Source organism: Sitophilus oryzae, unplaced genomic scaffold (assembly GCF_002938485.1).
Source record: "Sitophilus oryzae breed Bouriz unplaced genomic scaffold, Soryzae_2.0 scaffold_738_pilon_pilon, whole genome shotgun sequence".
NCBI lineage: Eukaryota > Metazoa > Arthropoda > Insecta > Coleoptera > Curculionidae > Sitophilus > Sitophilus oryzae.
In genome coordinates, this window is record NW_022147349.1 from 1,675,231 (window position 1) to 1,701,815 (window position 26,585).

At 34.7% G+C, this 26,585-nt stretch overlaps 2 protein-coding genes across 3 annotated transcripts in view; one reads left to right on the top strand and one right to left on the bottom strand.

Moving 5' to 3' along the window:
- LOC115888452 lies at nt 1–24,411 on the bottom strand. 2 transcript variants are annotated; one of them, XM_030908194.1, is made up of 3 exons: nt 24,234–24,411; nt 16,611–16,793; nt 1–233 (listed from the first exon to the last, which is right to left on the bottom strand). In XM_030908194.1, the coding sequence occupies exons 1-3, from the start codon at nt 24,318–24,320 to the stop codon at nt 69–71; spliced, it is 435 nt and encodes a 144-aa protein (XP_030764054.1). In that variant the 5' UTR covers nt 24,321–24,411; the 3' UTR covers nt 1–68. The 2 variants fall into 2 exon arrangements, with proteins under 2 accessions (XP_030764054.1, XP_030764055.1); XM_030908195.1 differs by having other exon boundaries at nt 203–336.
- LOC115888442 (sodium/potassium/calcium exchanger Nckx30C) overlaps nt 1–26,585 on the top strand; it is a 127,056-nt gene that overhangs the window by 50,196 nt on the left and 50,275 nt on the right. The window lies entirely within an intron of this gene.

The following is a 26,585-nucleotide window of genomic DNA, read 5'->3' on the forward strand; positions in this document are numbered from 1 at the left end:
TTTAATAATCAGCTAAGTTTTATTTTTATTGCCACACAAGTTTAGATATTATTTGATTCGATTTCTGTTCAATCCGCCATTTTTTTATCGTCGATTTCCAATGCTCCCTGTTTCCTATAAAATTCAGCTGTTGCCTGCGATCTCTTGAAAGCCGTTTCGACTTCGTCGTAAGGAATCAGAGTGGATTTTCCATAATTGAGTGACGTAAGAGACGGAACAGGTTTGGTACTTTCCTGAATAAATTAGAAAGTCGATTTTGAGATTTCGAGGGCAGACTATAAGGTTTTTATTGACTTTTATCTAAACTTGCGCTTTATCAAAATTAGAGCGAGTTGCCTACAAAAACGTATTTATTAAAAAAGTATTATACCAGTGGGTATTTCGCCACTAATACTGTAGAAAACCTACAAAATAAAGTGGTTATTTATTGTAAACACTGCTGCGTTAATCCAACGGAGACCAATCGTCAGTAGTGACACTAATAAACATTTTTTTAGCCTAACGGACAAAAAATGCTTAACGTTTCGGGAAGTATACCTCTTCCCTTAGCCAAAAACGATAAAAACATATTAAAAAAATTGTGTGTCTACTATGTGCGCATATTTGAAGTGAAACTTCTTACTTCCGTCTGTCTGTCCGTCTGCCCATCTGTTCGTCTGAGGACTCCATTCGGGTACCCCTATCCACGTGCCGAGTTTGGTTCCAATCGACCCATAATTGAGAAAAATTCTGATGATTTCGTCCATTTAGAGGCATCGGTTCGAAACGTTGAGGGCTTCATCCTGTAGCCCGTCTCCAATTATGCCAAAATCGACCCACATTTTTCTTCAATATCAATTCCTTAGTCCCACCCTGATGAAGATGTAAACGAAATGTCATATCCAACTTTGCAGGGTGGGACCGTGTGCACCGTCGCGTCGTTCACATAGCCTACCCACCAAATTTGGTCGCGATCGGACGACTTCTCCTTTTGACGATTCTTACGTCAAAACTACCTATCACAGTGACATACCAAATTCCATTTAAATCGGAAGATTTTTTGATTTGATTCATTGACGATGGGGTTTTGTAGTGCACGAAACGTCGTCAAAATATCACGAAAAGATGGGGCTCTTCGAGCTACATATACATACATACATACAGCCGTTACTCGATGACGAGTATTCGACACACATAAAAAAGATGGTCAAGCAAGGCGTTTTCTTTCAAGAGCTTTTCTATGACTGAAAAGCCCGAGACGTGATGTTATCTGCCTATCGCACTCCGGACATTCAAAAATCTCATTGCTTTGTTTCCTCTTTACTTTTTGGTTGCCGCTGTTAACTGAGTTTACAACCATTCTCCATTGAGTTCTATTGTGAGCTGCTTTTTCCCACTCATTCTGCATGTTAATTCCCTTTAAATTTTCGTGGCAAATGTCCTTGTACCTTTTTAGTTGTCCACCCGGCCTCCTCTTACCGTCTACAAGCTCACCGTAAAGCAGAGATTTTGGTATGCGGTTTTCTTGCATTCTGCATACGTGACCAGCCCATCTTAAGCGGGATTTTGTGACCATAACTTTAATACTATCGCAGTTAGCTTTTTCAAGGACCGATACGTTTGAGACATGATGGAATCACCGGACTCTTAAGAGTTGTCTAAGGTGTCTCTGTTGCAACTTGTTTAATGCGTTCATGTGTCGGCCGCAAGGCCACCCAGGTTTCGCTCCCATATAACATGGTGGGGATTATAATTGCTCGGTATACTGCAAGTTTTATTTTTGTACTCAAGTCATGATTGTAGAAAACCCTGTCTTTTAATTTCCAGAATGCTCTTGAGGCGCTACTAATCCTGTGCTGAATTTCAGAGTCAATATTGGCCTTTTCCGAAATCAAACTGCCAAGATAATTGAATTCCGGCACATATTCCAATAGTTCTTCTCCGATTTTTATAGCATTTTTGTGATCTTTCGGGGGAGTGCACATGATTTTAATTTTGTCGATGTTTAGCTTAAGGCCCAAAGCCTCGTATGCCCAGGTTTATGTGTTTAACATTTCTTGTAATTGTTGTACCGTGTTTGCAACTAGAGCGCAGTCGTCAGCGTATTGAAGTTCTGTGATAAACTTTGTACGTGTTTTTGCCCTGAGTCTTTTTATGTTGAACAGACCGCCGTCATATCTGTATCTAATGCCCAATCCTTCTCCTGTAGTTTGCTGTCCACTATAATGGAGAGCGCTGCCATGAATATGTTGAATAGGAGAGGCGCTAAGACACATCCATGCCTAACTCCTGTATTTGTTAGGAATGGGTCGCTCAGTGATCCATGATGTGACACTCTTGACTTGTTGTTATGGAGGCTTTTACACACTGTAAGAAATTTGTTGGGTACTCCGAACTTTTTCATAATTGCCCAAAGCGCATCTCTGTTCACAGAAGGCTTTTGTTAGATCGATGAATGCAACATAAAGTTTAGACTGCTGCCCTTTTACTTTTTCCTGTAGTTGACGGATGGAAAATATGGAATCGACGGTGCCGCGGTTGGTACGAAAACCCGTTTGCGATTCTGGAAGAATTTTTTCTATATATGGGTGCAGGCGGTTTGACATTATTTTTCGCAAAAATTTTTCCGCCGATAGCCAATAGCGAAATTCTCCGGTAATTTCCGCAGTCTGATGCACTTCCTTTGTTCTTAAATATATTCACGATATTCGCGTTGCGAAAGTCCTGAGGTACCTCTCCGCTTTCCCATACGACATCGAAGAGAGCCTTAAGATGACCAATAAGTTCTTTACTTGCACACTTATAGATTTTCGCCGGAATCGCGTCACAGCCAGCTGATTTGTTGTTTTTTATGGAGGTCTTTATTTCTTGTTCTGTTATTGGGATGTCTAATACATCGAGGCTAATACATCGAGCCACATCTACATTCCGAGTTTCAGCCCCATAGCTCACATAGGGCTAGAATTACGACGCTCCATACTGCCATCACAGGAAGTGAAATATCTGGGAATAACCCTGGATAGTAAACTTCTCTGGAACAGGCATATTAAGAACATTACCAGCAAAGCCACAAAGGCTTTCATGATATGCAGAAGACTGGCGGGAAATAGGTGGGGCTGCGCCCCTAACATTTTACGCAGGATGTATACCATGATAGTAAGACCCATGATTACTTATGGAGCAGTTGCTTGGTATACAAAACTAGAGCAACGTACAGCGAGGCAAAACCTGTGCAAAGTACGGAGACTGGCATGTCTCTGCATCATAGGTGCCATGAGAACATGTCCAACAGCAGCAATGGAGGTCATTCTAGACCTAACACCACTGCACATTGTCGTCGGTAGTTGTGCCAATGCGACAATGATTAGAATGGTCATTGACGGAAACGGTACTGGGAGAATTTTCAGGTCAGGGGCTTGGAACACCCTCAAAAAGAAAATTCCACTTCTCCAACTCCCAGTGGATAACATACCAAGAATTTACAACTTTGAGAAACACCTCACTGTAGTATTGAGTAATAAAAAGGATTGGGGGAAGAAAGAAACGCTTACCCAGCATATAAAAGACCATACCATCACGTGGTATACTCATGCTTCCAAAACCAAAGCAGGGACAGGGATAGGAGTATTTGGGCCGAAAACTAAATACTCCGAACCAATGGGCACCTACCCCAGTATCCTTCAAGCAGAAATTTGCGCTATCGAAAGATACGTACAATTTATCTTAGATAGGAACTATCGAAAACAGGAAATTGCCATCCTATCCGATAGTCAAGCAGCACTTAACGCGATCAACTCAGTAACCATCAATTCGAAGTTGGTCAAAGAATGCCTAGAGAAGCTCAACAAATTAGGCAAAGAAAATAAAGTCCTCCTACTCTGGGTGCCTGCTCACCAAGGGATAGAAGGCAATGAAAAAGCAAATGATCTAGCTAGAAAAGGACCAAACACTCCACTAACTGGACCAGAACCGTTCTGTTTTCCAAACGGGAACCAACTGAAAGCGGAACTGAAGAATCTGGAAGACTCCATCCGTAACTTGGAATGGGTGTCCTCCAACGGTCTAAGACACTCGAAAAAGTTCCTCAGAACTTATGAGACCGAGAAAAATCAAAGGTTCTCCTTGATTTAAGTAAAAAAATCTTCGGATTGTCACGGGGTTTCTAACAGGACACTGTCTCCTCAACGAACACCTCAGTAGGTTGAAACTGAGAAACAACGGCGAATGCAGATTTTGTGGGGAAAATGGGGAAACACCAAAACACCTTATCACTGAGTGCGCCGAGACGACGACCATTCGTGCCATAAACCTTGGTACGTCTGATGTTTAGGATGGAGAGCTGGCCTCTATGGAGCCGTCTCAGATATTGGCTTTTGTTAAAGCCCTGAGACTGTATGATGAGGTATAACTCGTTATAACTCAAGAAAGGGGAACACACAATAGATCTATAAGGTCGCGGTGATTAACTCCCCTCCCTAAACATTCTACATTCTACGACGCTCCAAGATTGTTACCATTTTTGTGACGCTTGGCGTGATGCTTGACGACCTTGGCGTGACGCTTCGCGTAACGCTAGCTCGTGTGTCGCGGCCTTGAATATTTACTCCCATCGCGTGTAAAGAAGTTTCACTTTAAGAATAAACATAAAGAAAGTTTGAGGCATATCTCATTAAATAATTATTAACAGGTAGTAGTACTAGTAGCACCGCCCCCCCCCCCCCCACACACTTATGTGGGGGGGGGCGGTAACCTAACCCCCCCTCCCCGTAGTCTCCGTTGGATTAACGCAGCCAGTATGTATTTACAAAAAATAACTATTTTATTTTGTAGATTTTCTTACAGTAGTGTGGCAAAATTTTTTTGAAGAAACGGATTTATTATCTCTCAAAGAAATCCAAGAAAATCGTTGTTTTAATGACCCAAAAATAATTAAAGTTTTTTTATATGTTTGGATGTAGGTCAGAATAAAACTCAGATTTTTTTATATAGCGCTTAGTGGACGCTTCGATAAATATCTAGTCTTCCTCAGGACTACATTTATTAAAAGTCCTTTGTCAGATTTCTTAAATATATTTCCATATGGGCAATACATCGACGACCTTTTTTTTTCACTTCGTCAGAACCAAATTTTGGCAAAATCTAATATTTCGAAATTGACCTTTCGAAGGAAATCAGCAAAATAGTCCAATTTTTCGAAATAAGATACTGTTTTCTATAGTTCCCAAAATTTTAAATTTTGACAAAATTTGGCTCTGAGAGAGTGAAAAAGAAGAGAACGATGATGTATTGGGGCCATATGGAAAGATATTTAACAAATCTGACGAAGGATTTTATTTATTTAGTTTATTTGGTTCTTCCACAGGATTACACCTATTTAAGTGTATTCCTGTGGAAGACAATATATTGTCGAAACGATTTTAATGAAAATTAATGAAAACACTAAATAAGAAAAAATAGGATTTATTTTGACGCACAATTCAAATAAATAAAAATATCTTTAATAATTTTTTTTTTATTAAAGTTATTTTATTTGTTTAGAGTTTGTCGTAAACAAATTGGCCTAACCAACAAAAAATGCTTAACATTTCCAAAAGCTCTTTTCTCACAAGATCAGCAAGACTGGCGAACGACCTATCAGCCCAAGTAGACTGTTTTCATAGCCCGAGTATATTTAAAAAAGAACTAAAAGACTGTCTGTAAACAATGTATGTGCTTTGTAACATTATCTTTAAATGATAATATTATAAAAAACAGTAAAAGTATGGTTATAAATTTTACTGTTTGTTAAACTTTTAAATTGTAATTAATAAAACTTTAGCTTTGTGATATATTAATGATAAGGTTAGGTTTAGCTATTTTACTATTTTTTGTCACTGTAATTTATTTTATATTGGGCAATAATTGTCCGTTGATAAATAAATAAATAAATAAACATTTCACTCATTTCAGAGGTCTATATTCTCGTCATCCCGTTATTCGAATTCCTATCTCCCGTCATCAGAAGCAAAAAACAATAATTATTTAGTACAAACACGTCTATTTAAATCGTTGAAGTTTTGATTAAATGACATGACATAAAATCGAAACTAATAACTGAACCTAATGAGATATGCTTAGTATATGTACGTATGTATATGAAATATATTTGAGTATAATGCCGGGTCCAAACCAAGCAGACAAAACAACTACAAGAAAGAAACATTCATGTTTTACGACAAAATTGCGACAAATCTAATACATTTCTACGACATTTTTGTCTCATTTTTGTTTTGTTTCAAAATTCGGAGACTTTTCAATTTTCCGTCTCGAGTCGCCGGTAAAGATCAAAGTGTCTATGTGTTCGTATATTTTACGACAAGTTATCGGAGCCGTGTGGATGGTGTGTGCTGCCAATAGTAGAACACCAGTGAAATCACACATGGTTAATAAAACTCACTCGCAACAACTAAACTTTTGACTTTGTTGTATTTGTGTCCTTGCGGTGTGGACAATTTGTCTCAAGTTTGCCTTGTCACAATTCCCCATTTTTTGTCGCAAGTTTGTCTTGTTTTTGTCTCAAAATCGTGTTTACTTTTTGTCGCCTTGGTCTGGACCCAGCATAAAAAGCACTTTCGTTTTTTGTTTAGAGGCTAACAGTTCTTTCATTATAATTTTCGCATTGTTAAAGTCTACTTTATAGCCAGTGTCCCATAACAGTCGACATATTTCAGAATCGCTATTTTTTTAAAATAATCTCTACGTCCTTTAATTCAAACATGTCTGGATGTTTCATCAATATAAAATTGCTCATTCAGCTTTTTGGTGTTGATCACTATCACAAGGGATTAATTGTTATGCAATCTTAGTTTATCAGAACGTGAACGGTTTTAATATACCGTGCTGGCAACTGTTACTTTTGAGTCGGTATTTACATGTGTGGAAGTAAATCGCATAGGGATCTTATTAAGTCGGAGTGAGACAAATGCGACGGTGTGCTGTTGCGGCGTTGCCACATTTCTTGCCGGTACGCCTTTTTCTATCAAGTAAAGTAAAATCACGATTCAAACGATAACTGGATAAAATCATTAGCTATGTTTCTGGACATCTGAAATGGAATTATAAATAGGGTCTATTTTTTATAACGAGAAAATGTCAGGTAATCGCGACAATTTAAAAAAAAGTTAAACTTTTTAACACGTTGTAACTTAAGAACCACTTTAGATATTGAAACTTTTTTTTTATTTTGAAGATCGGATCTTTTACAAGATATTTAAATTAGTTACTGTCTGCGAAGAAAATATAGCAGAAATATTAAGAAAGTTTTTGAACAATCAATCAACAATCAATTATTTCAAATAGATTTCGAGATATCGATTTTTGAATTTCTAATTTATTGAGTTCTAATAGCGCAACCACTGTCGAACACCAACTGAATTCCACTTATTTTTACCAAAAATGCAAGTGTTTCCAACTTGCACTTAAACATTTTCAAGCTATAGAGAAAATTACAACGACTTGTTAATAAATAAAGAAATAAAGTGTCAGGTAATTAAATCGTGAAGCTGAACGCATGATTACACCTTTCCCTAGAATTTTAAGTACTGACAGAGTTACTGATTGGGTCAACTGGTCGACCGTGAAAAATCTGCTTATCCCCTTCCACGTCTCTTAGCAATGTGCACAATTTCTCTGTTTATTTTATACGTTTGACAACGTATTTACTGCTCTTTCATTGTTCAGTACATTATAAACGCATTGTACTCTTCTTACATACGACAATCTCGACCTAAAACTACCCTTTGCCAGCCCTTAGTATGTGTGTATGTGTTAGGAGCAAACACCGATTTCGGCCAATGGACGGAAAATATGGTCAAAACGCGTTCTGGCTGTTACCATTTTGCCAATGTCCGAATTATCGCTTTCTGACTATTTAATGAAGCCCAGAACGCGTTTTGGGCCACCTGCAATTGCCAGAACGCGTTCTGTTTTCTACTGCGATTGCCATAATGCGTCGCCGATTTTATGCGAGTCTCAGCTTGTAAACGATACCACCGGAGCTAGAGCCTAGAGCATTCATTTAGTATTTGATCTTTGTGCGGGTTAGAAAGTTGCTAGAAAGTATCATGGAGGACCTTAAATTACGTTTTAATGATGAGCTGCAAAAAGTCATAAGTGATAGCAATGATTTTTACAAGAGAAAGATACGACCAAATACTTACGGAGGTGAAGGCGGCAAAAGCTTGTAAAAAGCAACGGTGATACAATATCTTCGAAACAAAGACGACGATTAAAAGGTATGATATTTTAAAAATTGGCGAAACCGAAAAACTAATTGAAAGGAAGACAGACGAAACTGCCGAACTACGGTATTTTTGCATGACCCACGAATTGTTTGACATTATTCATTCCGGTCATGTGGGGGCAGGACATAAGAGACTACGAGGTATGTTTTTTTCAGTTTTTTAATGGACTCAAAATCTACAAGTGTTTTTATTTATTTTAGTTCTGGATTCTGAACTCAAGAGAAAATATTGTAATATAACACGGCAAATAATTGAAATTTAATTATTACTTTGCAAGCAATGCAATGGTAGAGAATTTGCAAACCGTATAATCAAAAATCTTGCTGAAATGTGGACCGGATTAAAGCTGGTCCATAGAAAACCTCGTCACTCGCAGAGTCAAGGGTCCGTAGAGAGATCAAATCAAGATGTAAGGGACATGCTGGTTACATGGTTAGCCGATCAACACACAACAAAATGGTCTGAGAGGTTACGATTCGTGCAAAGCAATAAAAATCGTTCAGGAATAATGAAAAGTCCTTATGAAGCTATGTTCGGTGCGCCTCAGAAAATCGGTCTCAAGGATTCGTCACTTCCTGAAGAACTTTTGTCTAACATCGAAACAGAAGAAGAGCTGCAAAAGTTGTGCGATCAGAAGAATTCAGACGAAAGTGAATATAAACATGATGAAGATCAACGAGAGAAAAAATTTTGTACAATATGCGAAAAAGAAATTTCAGATACTTATCAATGTTCAGTTTGTTACCTACCTATTCATATCATTTGCGGAAAAACTAACGAAACAAATGGAGAGAGTGAGCAGAAAATTACATGTGACCGATGTCTACGAACTGAAAAAAGAACTATTGTCCGGGACGAGGCTAAAGAAGGACTGGAGAAACAAGCCGAGAAAATGATTGCCCTTTCGAATTCAAAGTTACCACCTATAGATGTAGGAAGAACTGTTATTGTACGAGTACCTGATGTTGACAGAGGTAGACTTGCCCCGAGAAATGTGTTAGCTGTTGTACTCAGTATTAACGACTCTGGACTTTATCAGCTTGATGTGTAATAAATGTATGTGAGCTATTTAACATTATAACTTTTAATTCATTTTCAGGAACGAAAGATGGAACTTTGCAGTCGCTGTACTGTCGTAATGAGTTTACTTTGGCCGACTCAAACTTTATCGACATTTCTTCAGTTCCATCAACGTCTGTTTCTCTCCGTACAGCTTCTGGTTTAGCATCTGGATCAAAACAGGGCTTTGTACAATGTAATTGCAAGCGCTATTGCGTCGACAAGAAGTGCGCGTGTAGGGCGAAGAAAATAGTATGTAACAGTAAATGTCACAACAATAGTTCGTGTAAAAATAAGTAGATAGATAAGATGAAAATTGTTTTTTTTTGTTCCGCGTTTTAATGTTTTACGTTTCTTTTAAAAATAATGTTAGTTTTAAGGTTTGTATGTCGTATTTACATAAACAATAAAAATATTTTTTCCATTGAATATTTGTGTGCTTGACTCGTCCTCAGTGGCGGATTTACAATTTATGGGGCCCTACGCTACTTAATTTTCGGGACCCCTACGCGTTAAGTCGAGTTATAAAAAAACATAATAATATTTTTTTTTCAAACTTTAACACCCTTTGTAACTGCTAATTTTATTTTGAAAAGTAAAATAAAACTGTCGTTTTCTTTTAAAATTTATTAAAATCTAAAATAAAATTAAAATGAGACAAAATAAAAAAGTACGTAAATATGTATAGGTAAATATTCATTTTTTAGATTCAGCAAATTCTTTTTCGACATATTCGCTTAATTCTTTTGCATTTGCTTCTGATTTATCAGTTTCTAGCTCAGATTTATTTCTAATATCTTGTAAAAACTGCTCTTAAAGCATTTAATAAATGGTATCCTTGTATATCCAAACCAGGTGATTGCAATTTAGTAGATACCTTATTAAAGCACTCTAGAACCTGTTTCCAAATTAATGTTAACATGGCAAATTCTAATTTAATCATTTTTTGTATTTGGCTTCATTTCTGCAATCAGTTTTTTTCTGTTTCATCCATGTAAATATGCTTTAAGGTTTTTAAAATATCTTCATATCCAAGTTTAAGTGCTCTAACAGCCTCATAATGAGCACACCATCTTGTTACACTAAAAGATTTAAGACTGTATTGCAGCTTAGCTATTATTGATACAATATTCCATCTATGGGGTGACGCGGAGAAAAATACATAAAGCGATTGGAATTGGATAATACCAAAATAGTCGACTTCTGGAATTAATTTTACAGCTTCAACCCCCACCAGATTTAGTGAATGTGCCGAACAAGGTATAAAATCTGCAAATTTATTTATTGCCTTAAAACCGAGCCTGAACTCCATTATACCGACCACTCATGTTGGCTGCATTGTCGTATGCCTGTCCTCTAATATTTTGCAGAGAAAGACCACATATATTTAAAAATTCTGATATCTGTTGAAACAAGTATTCTGAGGTGTGATTTTCTATGGGTATGAATGTCAAAAGCCTTTCGTTATAGGGTTGTAGTATTTCTTTTTTAGTTTACTCCTCTAGTTCTCTGTCAATAGTATGTTTATTGGTCTTTCTTGAAAACCATGTTAAAATTGAAATCTTGTGATGAATTTCTTTCCTGGTGCATATCCAGTATTCGCAAAATATTAGACCAATCCGTTATTAAAAGTTAAGTCCGGTTTTAAGCTTTGGTTGTACATTTGAGAACGGTTTACATGCAATACAAAAAAAACATTCCACTAATTGGTGAGTAACAAAGTCATTTTCTTTTTATCTGTTGTCCGTTTCACAGAGCCTTTGAAAAGCAACTATTGGAAAAACGTCTTGTGTGCTTTTTACATGTAATTTCAGATTTAGGATATCTATTATTATGGTCATAATTTTGAAAATATGTAAATTTTTTAACTAGACACAGTTTAATCAAATCGTTATCAATACACTCTGACCATAAAGCTAAGTCTTTACATATACTTTTCAAAAGTTGTATCCAATTCAACAAATGGTTTGACGCAATGTTGCAATTTTTCTTCATTTTCGGTTGCTTTGGAAATACTAGATTTGCAGAGGCCTCTGTTTCAGCAGTAGGATCATTTTCATTGTGATTTTTTGAAGTACCTACTGGGGCTGGCAAGTAGTTTCTTCCGTGGGAAAATTGTTTAATATTTATTTTTGTAGAAATATTTATTTATAGGCGGTCTCTTTGTATCAAAAGAGCCGACCTGTTCATTTTGTTTGTATTTTTTAATTCGATTGTTTACTTGGTGAGGTTTTTAGTTTCCCTTAACTGCTAATATCTATTTTTCTTTCCTGTACAATGACATGGAGTCTTATCAGACACCCAACCAAACTAGGTGTTTCTTTTTCTAAAAAAAAGTGTAAAAAAGTTTTTTTTATATAAATATAATATTATATGAAATAAATTTAAGAAAAGAAGGGCCCCTGCGGGGCCCTCAGGAATTGCGGGGCCCTACGTTACAGCGTACATAACGTATGGGTAAATCCGCCTCTGCTCGTCCTGACAATGACGCATGCCATAATGCTTCTGGGCTGATTTGGGAGAGTCAGAATGCGTTCTGGTAAATGCTAATTCGAACGCGTTCTGTTCTCCCTTAGACGACCGGAAAGCGATATTTCGAACATTGGCAAGTGGCTGGCGGCCAAGACGCGTTTTGGCCATATTTTCCGTCCATTGGCCGAAATCGGTGTTTGCTCCAGCATATGTACTAAATAACTAAAGTGTTAAACGGCTTTTATACTACTCGCGAAATGCTTCGAGAAACACTTTTTTTGGAAGTTAAGGGAAATGGAATTGTGCCTCCACACTCCTCGTATTTTTTCGGAAAAAACTCAGTGCTTCTCTTAGGTTGAGATGAATCTTGGCTATTTGTTTGTATTGGAGTATAATGTAACACCAGTATCTTAAACTGGTATGAAAAATCAAACACAATGAATTTAGAAAACAGTTACCGATTATTGATTAAATTGGCTATTCCTCTGAAGCCGCACTCGTGTACTTGGCAAGTACGTCAATATTTGCGTACTAGGCAAGTATACCATTTTTTAAACACAACATTGGCAAGCTTGTTGTTCATACGATGCGACGAGTGTGACTAACTCGCGGTCCGCCTTTTATCGGCTTATAATCCACGGTGTTGCGCCTCATGAAGGAAATATACACGGAACTATTGAAAAAATAATCTAATTACTTCTTATTTCTAGTTATGGTAAAGTGTATACTTTTTTGTATTATAAAATATGTATTTTCTGATTGTTTTTTGCCTTTGATATAATTATCCATATAAATTATGGATAATTATATCAAGCAAAAAATTACTTATCATTAAATGACTTAAAATTAATTTTTCAATTCAATTCAATTCAAAATGTCTTTATTAAGTATATGAACAATTGTATACAAATTACTGGAATCACAAAGGTTGTGTCAGAAGAGAAAGAGGAAATACAAGTTATACGAAGACATACAAAGGGGTGTTAGACAGGGATGCATATTGTCACGATTATTGTTTAACGTTTATGCCGAGTATATAATCCGAAAATATCTTCAAAATTGTCCAGAAGGGGCTAAAATAAATGAGAAGATTATAAACAATATGAGATACGCAGACGACACCGTGGTATTAGCAGCATCTGAAGACCAGCTGCAAACCCTAATGGACAAACTGAAAGAAGAAAGTATCAGGATGAGTCTAGAGATTAACACCGTCAAGACAAAAACTATGATTTTGAACAGACATCCGCAAGACAATGAAAACACCGACATAATAATAAATGGCGTCCATCTCGACACGCAGAGATATATTTACTTGGGCAGGGAATTAAACAGCCAGCTAGACCACTCTAAGGAAATCAGAAGAAGGATTGAAATACCTAGGGCTGGTTTCCTCAACATGCGGAAGTTCTTATGCAATCCGAGAATAGCAATACCAACAAGGCTAAGGACATTAAAATGTTATATATGGTCCCTGCTTCAATATGGATGCGAAACATGGATGCTAAAACAAGAAGACATCAAATGCCTTAATGCATTTGAAATGTGGATGTACAGTCGGATGCTCAGGATAAGTTGGACCTCCAGAATAACAAACTGTGAAGTTTTAAACAGAATGAAAATTCGTGCACACCTAACAGGAACAATTAAAATCAAAAAGACTTACTATACCTTGGGCACATAATGCGGCACTCAGAATATGAAGAAATACAGCTCATAATCGAAGGAAAAATCGATGGAAAACGTAGCATAGGGAGGAAAAAGAAATTATGGCTACGTAACATAAGAGATTGGACCCACACCGACGGAAACACCCTTATTCACGAAGCTCTGGACAGAGTGTCATTTGCCATATTAACCGCCAACCTCAACAGAGAAGGCACCTAGGAGGGAGGAGGATACAAATTAAAATAATAACGATGGCGACGTTCACATTTGTGCTCTTCTACGCAACCATCCAAAAAAAAATATTAAGAAAAGAGTAGTAAAATGAATAATCAAGTTTTACAAAAATGATTAAAGTCCTACATTATTCAATAATTAATTACAAAATATATATATAAAAAAATAAGGTAATATGAAAAAAATTGAACACAAGTTTAAATATTAGTCTTTCATCATACGCTCTCCCAACACATAGCTCTTCACTCTCTTTTTAAAAGACTGAATGCCAGAAGGGTGTCCGATATAGTTGGAAATATCATTGTAAACTCGGACCGCATTATAGGAAAATTAGTGGAGTGCCCAGAGACTTTTACCTCGGAATACAATTACTGTGAATGTATTAATGTGAAACCTTCTGTATTGTGTTTTATAGGTAAAATACTAAAATGTTTACCCACTTTTTTTCGTTGCTTTTGATTTTTTATTTTAGTAATTTTAGTAAATTCTTAATTATTTCCTTCTTAATATTTTGATTTGTTTAATTCTATTTTTAAGTAAATTTATTGAAATAAATAAATTTAATTCATAAGCTATACCTATTCTGCTTATATTCTAATCATTGAAATTTTGATTGAAATCGAATTATACAGGGTGGCGCGTCATATACGACGCGGTTTTTGCAAGGAGAACAAAAGTTTGTATTGAAGTGAAATTTTGTAAGTCAATTTAAAGCATTTTCTAAAATTATGTAGAGTTCTACAGGGTGTCCCCAAAAAAATTTACACATCAAAGTTATGTTTTTTGTAATGGCACACCCTATATATTAATTGATTTTTGGATTCTAGTAAAAAAATAAAGGTTTGTTTCATTAGAAAAGTATATGACTAAAATGTATAGTTTTTGAAATACATTCACCGACACGAAAAATGGGCACCTTAAAACTTTGATGTATTTTAAAGATTAATATATTTTATTTTAATGGGCCGATTTTGATGATTTTTTAAGCAGTGTGTTACCAAATTATTTGAATTTTTAGTATCTTTTTCTAAATTAAAAATGAAACTATACGAGGGGAAACAAAATGTTGATATTTTTGATGAAAGTTTGAAATATCCTGTGAAACATGTTAAAACAGCAAGAAATTTGAAAATCATTTTATCATCTAGATACATCCTTTCTCGATGGTTTGTTTTTTGGTTCATCTCATTAGCTTTATTTTTGTTGGAAATATACGGTTTTAAAGAAGGCACTAACATTTTTTCGTAATTTTTACATTAAGACCATGCCTTTGCTTTTGGGCCTAGTCAACACATTTGGTAAGTTCTGGTCCCGAAGCAGGCCTTCTTGACATAAGATTTGCTTCATTTAATTTTCTTCTTGTAGTCCGTTAGTTAATATGTACCGTCCTTAAGTGCAATTCATTATCAAGTTGAAAAGCTGGCAAACAGCGGTTTCTTAGCGATAAACTTACAATAAGTCGATCGTCTCGATTAGAAGTTCTCATCTGAAGGTTCCTGGACGTCTAGATTGACGTCCTCATGGACGTGGTCATAATTCAAAGACCATTTAATATACTCTATGGTATTAAGATATTTTTGGAACCGGAATTTTATAACAAATTCACTGAACTCGAATAAATAAATGATATATATTTGAATCACCCTGTATATCTATAAAAATATTTTTGAAATGAACTACCATTAAATATATATTTTGTAAAAGGTTTGGAGTGAAAATCTCAAATAGGAATCCTGATACAGAGCTTTTCCGGAATACGGAGCCATCTTGTATGTATGCATTTGTATATGTGTTTTTTTTGAATACTAAAAAGTGAAAGCAGCGAATTTAAATGAACAAACTTTGTAATATATCTTATTAAGAATACAATGCAAAAAGTTTTATAAAAATTCGTTCACAGTAAATGAATTCCGAGGTTTGTATCCCATAAGGGCTTAAAGCACTCCACTAAATGAACGCTGGAACAAAGCTGAGACATGCCGAGGAACACTGTACAACGCGCCTGATCTAGTAGGATAGTTATGCGTTTCGTTTCGCTTATACTTTCTCAAATAGATACGTTGGTGTTTGGGATTCATTAATTCTATAAACCATACAGGCCATGTGCACAATAAATATCTCGTCCAAATTAAGCCAGTGAAACTACTCTAAAGCAATCCGATATGTGATCAAATTTCCGTAAGAAAAAATATTAATTAATTAATAACATACATCATTATACAGGGTGAGTCTTAAATAAGTGCAAATATTTTAGGGGTAGTATATTTCGACCCAGAAACACAATTTTTTCGCAAAATTTTTTTTTCAAAATTTGAAATTTTTTAAAATTTTTTTTTGGAAACTTTTATAGTTTTTAGTTTAAAAACATAACTTCTTGATAATCTGGTAACATAGGTAGTAGATTAATTTTACAAGAAAGAAAATCCAGAAAATAATCCGGTGGTTCAGAAAATATCAGCAAAAAATTATTTTTTGTCAACTTTTGAAAAATGACTTAAAATCAAATGACTTAAGTCATTAAAATAATTATTTAAATCAAAAAAAGACTTGTGAGCTTGCAGCTCTGCTCCTGACACGTTAAGCATTTTGGTTGGTTAAACAAATTTGTTTACGAGTAAAGCAACTAACAAGCTGATGCCCGTCTGGATTCTACGCAGTAGCATTTGAAAAATTGAAAAACACAATTTTTAGATTTCTGTTTCAGAGGCGAAAGACCCAATTGTTTTTCAAGAAAAAAAAACTCATTAAGGTATAGAGGTTATTTGTGTAAATATATTGTGTTAAAAATTGTATAATATTTAGGGAAATATAGTAAATATGAAATTTATAATACAAATATCCAGAAAACGACAAACTCAGATTAGAAGGCGCATGAATTTTGTACCCCATTTGTTTTTACAGAAAAATTATACTTACTTGTGCAAATATATTTTCTCTAATGACTGGCAAATATTCCGAATTATCTTTTGGCTTTCGGGGATCCCAGAGAGGAAACATTTTCGTATAAGCAAAATAAAGATCATATTCTTGCATAGTTGTGCTCTTCCGTGGATTTGAAAAGTAGGATATTTCAGGAATAAGATCCATTTTTTCTCCTTTCTAAAAATGTATGTTAAATAAATATACGTAAGGAAAATAAGTTGATTTTTAAACAATCGAATAATGTGTACTAACAGTCATGACTTATGCATGCGAAACCTGGATACTTAAAACGGATATTATAACGAAATTGCAGGTCGCGCAACATCAATGCAACGAAATGTGCTGGGAATAAAGAAGGAAGACCGTAAAAGAATTAAGTGGATACAACAAAAGACCCAAGTAATAAATATCATCCACAGAATCAAATCCCTCAAGTGGCAATGGGCAGAACACCTGCAATGGAATGGACCACTAAAATTATAGCATGGTACCCACGAGGAATTAGTAGACCTAAAAGAAGACCAAACCTGAGAAGGGACCATGATATTTAGGAAATTAGCAGGGATAACTTGGGCCCGCATAGCCAATAATAGACAACACTAGTCCCGAATACGAAAAAAAGTATCTAACTATGTGAGAGAGGCGACACCATAATTGGAAATGGTTGAATAAGTCAATTTGCAATTTTTTTAACTATCATTATTTTATGATGTTATTTTTTAACATCACGAGGTGGCTTTGGTGACACTGATTATAACTTTATATTAAAATTTAAAAAACGTTAAAATGTAACAATACAGACTTGATTTTAAAACATAATAAATATTAGTAACACTAAAAGAACTAAGAATATTAAAAAAAAAACTGTAATAACTAACTGCACAAACAAACAAAAAAACTTGTAAAACATACTCTAATACTTTGTATTGCTTCCCCCGGCTGTTATAACTGTCTGTAGATGTCGTTTCATAATGTTAATGAGTCTAAAATATGGCCTTTTGTTTTCCAATTCTTCTTCAAGGACAAAGCGGATATTCATAATTTCGGCCATATTCAACAAAATCAATGAATTTTGCACAATCTTCGACGCTAAGAACCATATTCAATCGTACACAACAAAATAATCACCAAAGTCACCTCGTCATTATGAAGAATAACAAAAAATCGGATAATTGAAAAAATTCCAAAATGTTTATGGCAAGTTCATTTTGCTGTTAAAAATTAACCAAGGCATGTGTTGACATGAGTAAAAAAACAAAATATTTAGGAGACATGGTTCTGACCCAAAAATAATGTTTTGGGAAAATTTGCTCACGAAATTATTGCAAAACTATTGGTAAAAACAACTCATCGATTAACCCTGTATAATAAGTCAAATACTAAAGTTTATAATAAACTGAGTTATCAGATGTGTTTAAATATTAATATTGCGGAATATATATCAACATAAAACGAGATGTAATTAACGAAATATTGGAAACGAAATTGAAAGAGACAACAGGAAACGCCAAAAAAATCCACCCAGACCTTTCTCCGCAATTTCACGAGTAGTTTTCAGGCGCTTTTAAGAAACGAAAGTAGGTCGAGACAAACCGAAATAGATCAAGACAACTGGAAATAAACCGAAATGCGACAAAGTTGGGCGACGAAACACGACCTTGACTTGTTTCGAAGAGTTATCCGCATAGTGTAGAACGTGTTTTAAACTTCACCAAAAATTTTTCCGTGGGAATGTATTCTTGTGCTAAAATTTTCAGTTCTACTTCAATTTCGAAAGAACTATATTTTCGGCGACTAACTAGGTAATTCATTATAATACATAAAATATAAAATGAATTTAACATTTTAGGCAGGTTGATTAATGTGATATTAAGACAGGCACCGATAGATGATGGATGAATTTATTTTTGTATCATTCGTTAGAGCCCCTACAGACGCTCAGATCAACACTGGCGGACTGTGTGGACCTATTTATCCGGTTTTACGCTAAATTATTGTTTTTAAGACTTTGTCTAATATTTTTCTTATATTATTAATTCTTATATTATATAATATTATTTCCTTGTATTATATTATTAATCTTTTTAACAACCGATTCCCTATTTGCTTCCCTATCAATCTCCTTTAGTTTTTCTACTGTATGAAGTCTTCACAAGCTGCGGAATAATAAAATTATTCCTCTCATAACAAGGCTTATTTTCTATTTTCCATAAACATGGCATACCCATCGGGTGCGTCTCAAATGTGGCTCACTCCAATAACTTTGTTATTTTTTCAGATAAAAAACGAAATTTGGTATGTTAGTAGGTATATGACAATAAATTAGGATTCATTGACGGTATTCATTCGTTATTGGTCACTTCCTGTTTTACCGGAAACGACTACATCTTTTGATTTGTAAATGACACCCTCGGTATTTTTTTTACCTTATTTGATAGAAAATGACACTTTGAATAGAATAACATATCATATATCAACTTTTGACATTTTTGCTTTAAAAAAATCGTACTTTAAATTTCAATCTAGAGTGTCATGGTTGTGTTAAATACTATTTTTTATTCAAGAAAACTTGGAAAAATATAGATTTGGTCGTCTAATGTTTTTCGTATCTTGTCCTGGCCGGTTAAAAGGTGCAGAACTCGTATTTCTAATCATGTCTCAATTTTTTGAAACGGAACGAGGGTGGCTCATTAGCATATCTGGAAAAAGCATTTTTTTACTAATAATTTGGTACTACACACTTGGTATTTCGAGCTAAATTGTCGTTATAAACCGCATCTTACAATTTCAAATAAACCATATGAGGAAATGTCAAAAGTTTACATATGATATGTCATTATATTCAGAATGTCATTTTCTATTGAATAAAGTAAAAAAGAAGGTGCCATTTAAAAATCAAAAGTTGTAGTCATTTCCGGCGAAATAGAAAGTGACTAAAAACAATTGAATACGTCAATCAATCCCAATTTATGTCATATACTAACATACCAAATTTCGTCTTTTTTATCTGAAAAAATAAAAAAGTTATAGGAGTGAGCAAAAAACTGTTTACTACAAATTGACATTTTGTTTTCTTTAATTAATAGGCTGAAAATATATAATCTACGAACTGGAAAATAAATAAAAAAATGAATGAGCGTACATAGGTTTAAGCTTCGAAGTATGCGCAGGCCGAATTCAAGCACGGTCTGATTTCGCGGCCGATGGTCTGAGGTCAGGCCGATGGCCTGCATAGTCGGCCAGAACTACCCACGTACATACACACAAACCAGGATTTGTTGTTAGAACGTAGATTGTTTAGGAGGGGAGTTAACCACCGCGACCTTACAGATCTATTGTGTGTTCCTCTTTTTGAGATTTAACGGGTTCTAACTGATCATACAGACTCAGGGATTTGACAAAAGCCAGTATCTGGGACGGGTCCACAGAGGTCAGCCTCTCCATCTTCGACATCAGCCGTACCAAAGTTTATGGCACGAACGATTGTCGTCTGAGCGCACCCGGTGATAAAATGTTCTGGTTTGTGACTTTAGCTTACTTCGGGTTTTTCTTATTACTGTGATACGCGTGCGCAGAAGGAAATACGGAGAAACTATTTCATTAGCGCATGCGCGGCAGAGTTCTAGGACAGTTCAGAATCGGTAATAATAAGAACCCGAACAAAGCTTACGTCTGAGTTATAAAACTGAGCGTCTGTGCATGGGGCCTTTAATGGTTAGCGCAGAAACCTTTTTTGTTATATTTTTGACAATTTTATGATTTTTATTTTACAATTTTATAACTCAAACATTAAATTATAAAAGTATTTTGTGATATTTTGACCGTTTTCAAGGGGGAGGTTTTCTTGGAATCCGCCGACGTACATATATCCCGTCTTATCTAAGTTTACTTCCAATCCCCATTTGCTGAATTTTTCGATCAACATTCTGATCATATACTCAAGATCGTCGGAGTACTACTTGGTCGTCTGCAAAACTTAAGGTATACTCGTATATAGTGTTGGCGTTTAACGGGATACCCATATGGCTACATTTCCGTTTTCATTGTAGCAGCGTCTTTTCTAAAAATATTTTGAAGAGCATTGGGGATAGACAGCAACCCTGCTTTAATTCTTGATTTACTGAGTTTTTAATTTTAATTTCTATACAGAAGTTTTTATATATTTCTTTGACGGCTTTAATTATTGTAGCATTGATGTTTGTTGTTTCCAATACCTCCCACAGATTAACAAGCGGGACGCTATCGTACGATTTTTTAGGTCAACGAATAGTAGATGGAGTTCCTTATTAACAGCTGACATTTTTTCCCGGATTTGAAAACGGTCAAAATATTAACGACTACATAAATTATAAATACTTGGGAGGCAAAATTTTAATGGATGGCACTTTTTCTAAAGCCATTAGGGACAGAAACGCTCAGAGAAGAAAGGCAATCTCTATGTTAAATGAGAGTCTTATGGGATAGTAACATCTCTAAATCAGCAAACGCCATATTTACAGCACAATAGTTAAAAGCTAAAAAATAAGACCGTGTGCACCCTGGAAGCGACAGAAATGGATTTACGGTGACGGTCCGGTTCGTAGGTAAATCCAGAAGGGAAAGGTGTACGAACAACAGAATACGAGAAATTATGGGGATCAATCGAACAATAGCTGATGACATAAGAACGAATGGTGGTCACGTACAAAGAATGTTAGAGGAGAGGCTTCCAAAACAGATCTTCAACTGGACACCAGCGGGACGACGAAAATGGTGTAGACCACGCAAGAGCTGGTCTACCCCTATCCAATAAGGATTAGACGACGAGGTAAAAGAACGAGAGCTCGAAGTCGACCTCTGGCTAGATAGGGAGCAATAGTGACTGGGCATCGGAAGACGTCGAAGAACGTTTTAAAACCGATTGATATATATGTTACGGTTAAGGTCCGATATCCGGTTAATGTCGACATTACCCGGTTAATCTCGCGAATAACACACAACAAAACAACCAAAAACATAACCAAACCCAAACATTAACCTGTTAATGTCGACATTAACCGGACATCGGACTTTACCTGTAACATATCAGTTAATTCGCGAATTATCCGGTTAAAATGCCAATTAACCTACACAGTCGGTTGATACTTAAAAAAACAAATATATTAAAAATGTTCGCAAATTATCCCGTTAGAACGCGAATTATACAATATGATTGGTTATATCTGCTAACACTACAACCGCAAGTTATAATTATAATTTCAAATAAACCATATGTGAAATGTCAAAAGTTGACATATGATCTGTCATTCTATTCAGAATGTTATTTTCTATCGAATAAAGAAAAAAATACTGAGGATGCCATTTAAAAATCAAAAGTTGTAGTAATTTCCGGTGAAACAGGAAGTGACCGAAAATAATTGAATATGTCAATCAGTCCTAATTTATGTCATATACTAACATACCAAATCTAGTTTTTTTTAACAGAAAAAATAAAAAAGTTATAGTGGTGAACCACTTACTTCTGAGACGCACCCGGTAGAGACCATTTTTATGTAAAAGTGAACGCTATACAAATTTTATTTAATTTTTTTTCTAATCCGTTTTTTTTTAGAAAAAAATAATTTCATTTATTTATTTATTTTATCCCTTCTCGGGGGTGAATTTAAAAAAAAAATCACAATTCGTTTTTAGATGTAACTTATATCAAAAATTCAAGTTTTTACCAAAACTTCGTATTTGAAGACCTATTTTCTTGGACTATAAAAATGATAGTATCCATTAAGTTTGCTTGACAAGTGTTTGTTTTCCGAGTTGAGAAAACAACTCAACAAGTTCTCAACTTTTAATTCTGATCAGTCTTTACTTTTGGCTCTAAATAGTTGGGTCGTTTAGTTGGAATTAGTTGTGATGTCTAACAAAAATGTGAGAAATTTTTCAATAAACTTAACTGAAAGAAAATTAAATCCAGTCAAGAGTCCAAATAAAGAATACACCTATGTCTTTATTTTATGTAATAGGTATTTATATATTTTATTATATAATTTATAATATTTTATTTTGTTTACTGTATGTATAATGGAGAGTAAATTACAAAAGGCACATTATTTAATATTTTGACTGCATTACAAATTTTGATGCTTTTTAGACTTGGGTTTTAATGTTATGGCTGCACGTAACAATATAATTTTGTATAAATATAAATGACCAAATTGCATTAATCAATTCTAGTTTTCTATTGTTAGTCTTTGGTGACCGTTTGCTATAAATAATATTGAATTTTACTCTATCGTATATACTGATCTATGAAGATAACAAATATCGAAATATATTATTCAAAGCAGAAATAATTTTGTATTTACATTCTGATGATTATTTTATAATATTACTTGTAGGTAATATATAACTATTATACGGGGTGCGTCTTAAAAGTGGCTCACCTCCTATAACTTTTTTATTTTTTCATATAAAAAAACGAGATTTGGTATGTCAGTATACGACATAAATTGGGATTGATTGGGTGTATTCAGTTGTTTTTGGTCACTTCCTGTTTCACCGGAAATGACTACAACTTTTGATTTTTAAATGGCACCATCGGTATTTTTTTACTTTATTCAATATAAAATGACATTCTGAATAGAATGATATATCATATGTCAACTTTTGACATTCTCGCTTAATAAAAAATTGTACTTTAAAATTCAATCTAGAGTGTCGTGGCTATATTAAAAACACTAATTCTTCATCAAGGAGCTTTGGAAAAATATATTTGATCGTCTAAGGTTTTTAGTGTCTTGTCCTGGCCAGTTAGAAAATGCTCAAATCGTACTTTTAATCATATCTCAATTTTTCCAAATGGAACAAGGGTGGCTCATTAGCATATTTGGAAAAAGCATTTTTTACGAATAATTTGATACAACACACTTGGTATTTCAAGTCAAATTTTCGTTACGAACCGCAAATTATAATTTCAAATAAACTATATGCGAAAATGTTAAAAGTTGACATATGATATGTCATTCTATTCAGAGTGACACTTTCTATCGAATAAAGTAAAAAAATACCGAGGGTGCCATTTAAAAATCAAAAGTTGTAGTCATTTCCAGTGAAACCGGAAGTGACCGAAAACAATTGAATATGTCATCAATCCTAATTTATGTCATATACTAACATACCAAATACCGTTTTTTTTAACAAAAAAAAATAAAAAGTTATAGGGGTGAGCCACTTTTGAGACGCACCCGATATTATTACTATAGGCACAACAAAATATAATTCTAATAAATAACAAAAAAATAAATAAATTAAAAATAAAATTAAAAAATGTTCATTTATGCTATAAAATAGTGTCCTATCTGATATAGCGGAGAAATATAAATACCATAATATTTGAAAAGGGCACTTTTTAAAAATACTTTTTTACCAGTTGCAAAGCATAGGAAAATTGCGATGATAATTTAATTTAAAAATGTCAAAACCCATAGAGTGTAGAATATGACATTATGGTATATATTTATGAAATAGGAATATTATATCAAATCTACTGAAGTAAAATATATTTACATTTAAAAATCTAAAAGTTTCGTTTTCGTTTTGGTTCGAGTGTTTATTGTAATTCTGAATGTATAATCATAAACTTACCCATCCTCTACTTTCAATTCTACTCCATACTTCCTCACGGTTTTTTATTCGAGCTATAGGAGTATACCACGTAGCTTTTTTAGACATATCGGACTAATATAAGTCTAATACAATAAAAATATTATGTTTTTTTTATAAATGATAAAAGTATTAATGACAAAATGACACTGACAAAATATATTTTGATGTATTTGAGACATCGCTTAGAGGTTGAATACAATTCCTTAAAAACATAAACATTATAAAATAAAAGTGAAAAATATAAAATAAAACATATTATACCCTATTAGCAAGCGAAGTCTTGGGCCGATGTTTACATGTCTAGGAGTGAATTGCTATGGCAATCTAGTAATTCGGAGAGAAAAAAATCCGAAGTACATTCATTACATAACCATCTGACGCTATATTTCATGTGCGCTTGGGAAAATGCTCATCTTTCTATCTTCAGTATATCTTATTGTACCGAGCGTACTTTTTGTGTACACGAAAATCGACACCCAAGGACAAAAACGCCGACCCGGTATATTATGAGAAAAGCCTATTTATAACCAGCCTGCCGACTTACGAACATTTATATAGAAATTTGTGTCACCTACCTAAAGCCGCCTACTCACATTTACAGGGGCTCATCTTCAAGGCCTCTATAGATGATTTTATACAGGGTGTCAAAAAATAGTGTATCTAACTTTGGTAGGTGATTCTACAGATAAAAATAAAACAAAAAGTTCCTATGAACATAGGCCATAAAATGCTTCCCGAAGAAGTTTACAGCCCTCGAAAGGTTAAATAAAAATAATATATTTTGTTTATTTTTAAGAACCGTTTTCCTGAAATTTGGTAAAAGCGTTCAGTTACAAAAAATCTCATGAAAAAAACGCCTTCTGATGCGTGTCAAATACTTGTCGACGAGTAATGGCAGTAGTAGTAGTAATGCCAAAGCGAATGGCGAATAATTCCGTAACAGCCATGAAAGGGTATTTTCCATTAGGGTAGAGAGTACTACTGGTGGTACTTATTTTATTCTTATAGATACAGCAATTTCAACAAATTATATAAAAAGCTAGAACTTTTTTACGTAAAACAGGTGCTCTTCGTTTAGTTGAAAAGGTGAACGATTTTCAACATATTTGCGTTTAAAGATTACGATGCATCGATTTTAGTATTAGCGAAATGATAAAATGTAAAGAAATTTTATAAATTAATCTCCTGATTTCGCTAATGCTAAAATCGATGCATCATCGGAACCTTTAAACGCAAATATCTTGAAAACTGTTCACTGTTTCGAACTAAACGAAGAACCTTTTTTTACATCCTAGCAAAAGTCCTAGCTTTAATTGTTATTTATTAATTGATATTACTGTATCTATAAGGATAAAAGAAGTACCACCAGTAGTACTCTCTACCCTAATGGAAAGTACCCTTTCAGGGCTGTTATGGAATTTTAAAAAGCGAATGGCGATAATTCGCTTTGGCATTAAAATGTGTGTAAGAGTTCGAAATTTCAAGAAAAACGGTTTACAAATTGGACTAAATTTTTAGCCTCCTCCCTAAATTACCTAAGTGGTTGTTCCCGATACAATCGCTCCGCTCTCCTATTCAGTTGCCTGCAAATTGTAAAACAGCGTACACACTATGCCAGAAACAATTCGAAACATGTCAAGGTCGTATTTCGTCGCCCAACTTTGAACGCATTTCGATTTATTTCCATTGTCTTGACGCACTTCGGTTTACCTCGACCTACTTTCGACATAGTAATGGAAAAAAAACGATGAATTTTAATAATCGAGTATTCGAGTTTCAAGCGATTTCAATAATCGAGCGATCACTCGAGCGAAATTTTGCTCGTATTTAAATATACGATTTTTTGCCGTCGCGCGTCGCTTGTACTTGTACTCGTAACGCCAAGCAGTAAGCTGCGTGCACAGAGCGCATTTTCTTTCGATGATAGTGGTAAGCGACCAGCGACGAGTAGTTTCGCTTGATCAGGCATCGAAGCCTTGTCGATGTAGGTGGTAAAATTTTGTCACACTGTTACGTAACAGATAACGTCGTATAGTCCTATAATTAATAATGCAGTCACAATCAAAAGAACAATCCGTTGTTTGAAGATCTTTTACCAAAAATATTATACTGATAAAATGTTGCCAATCTGCAATGTATGTAGCAAATTCGCTCGCTAGGATCGCTTGCGTTCGTCGCTCGTTCATAATCGAGCGATGTCGGTTATTTCATTAATCGAATACTCGAGCGAATTTTTGCTCGAGTTATCCCATCACTACTGAAAACTACTCGTGAGGAGGGCGAGGGTTTTTTTTGGCGTTTTTTGTTGCCTCGTTCAATTTTGTTTTGTTT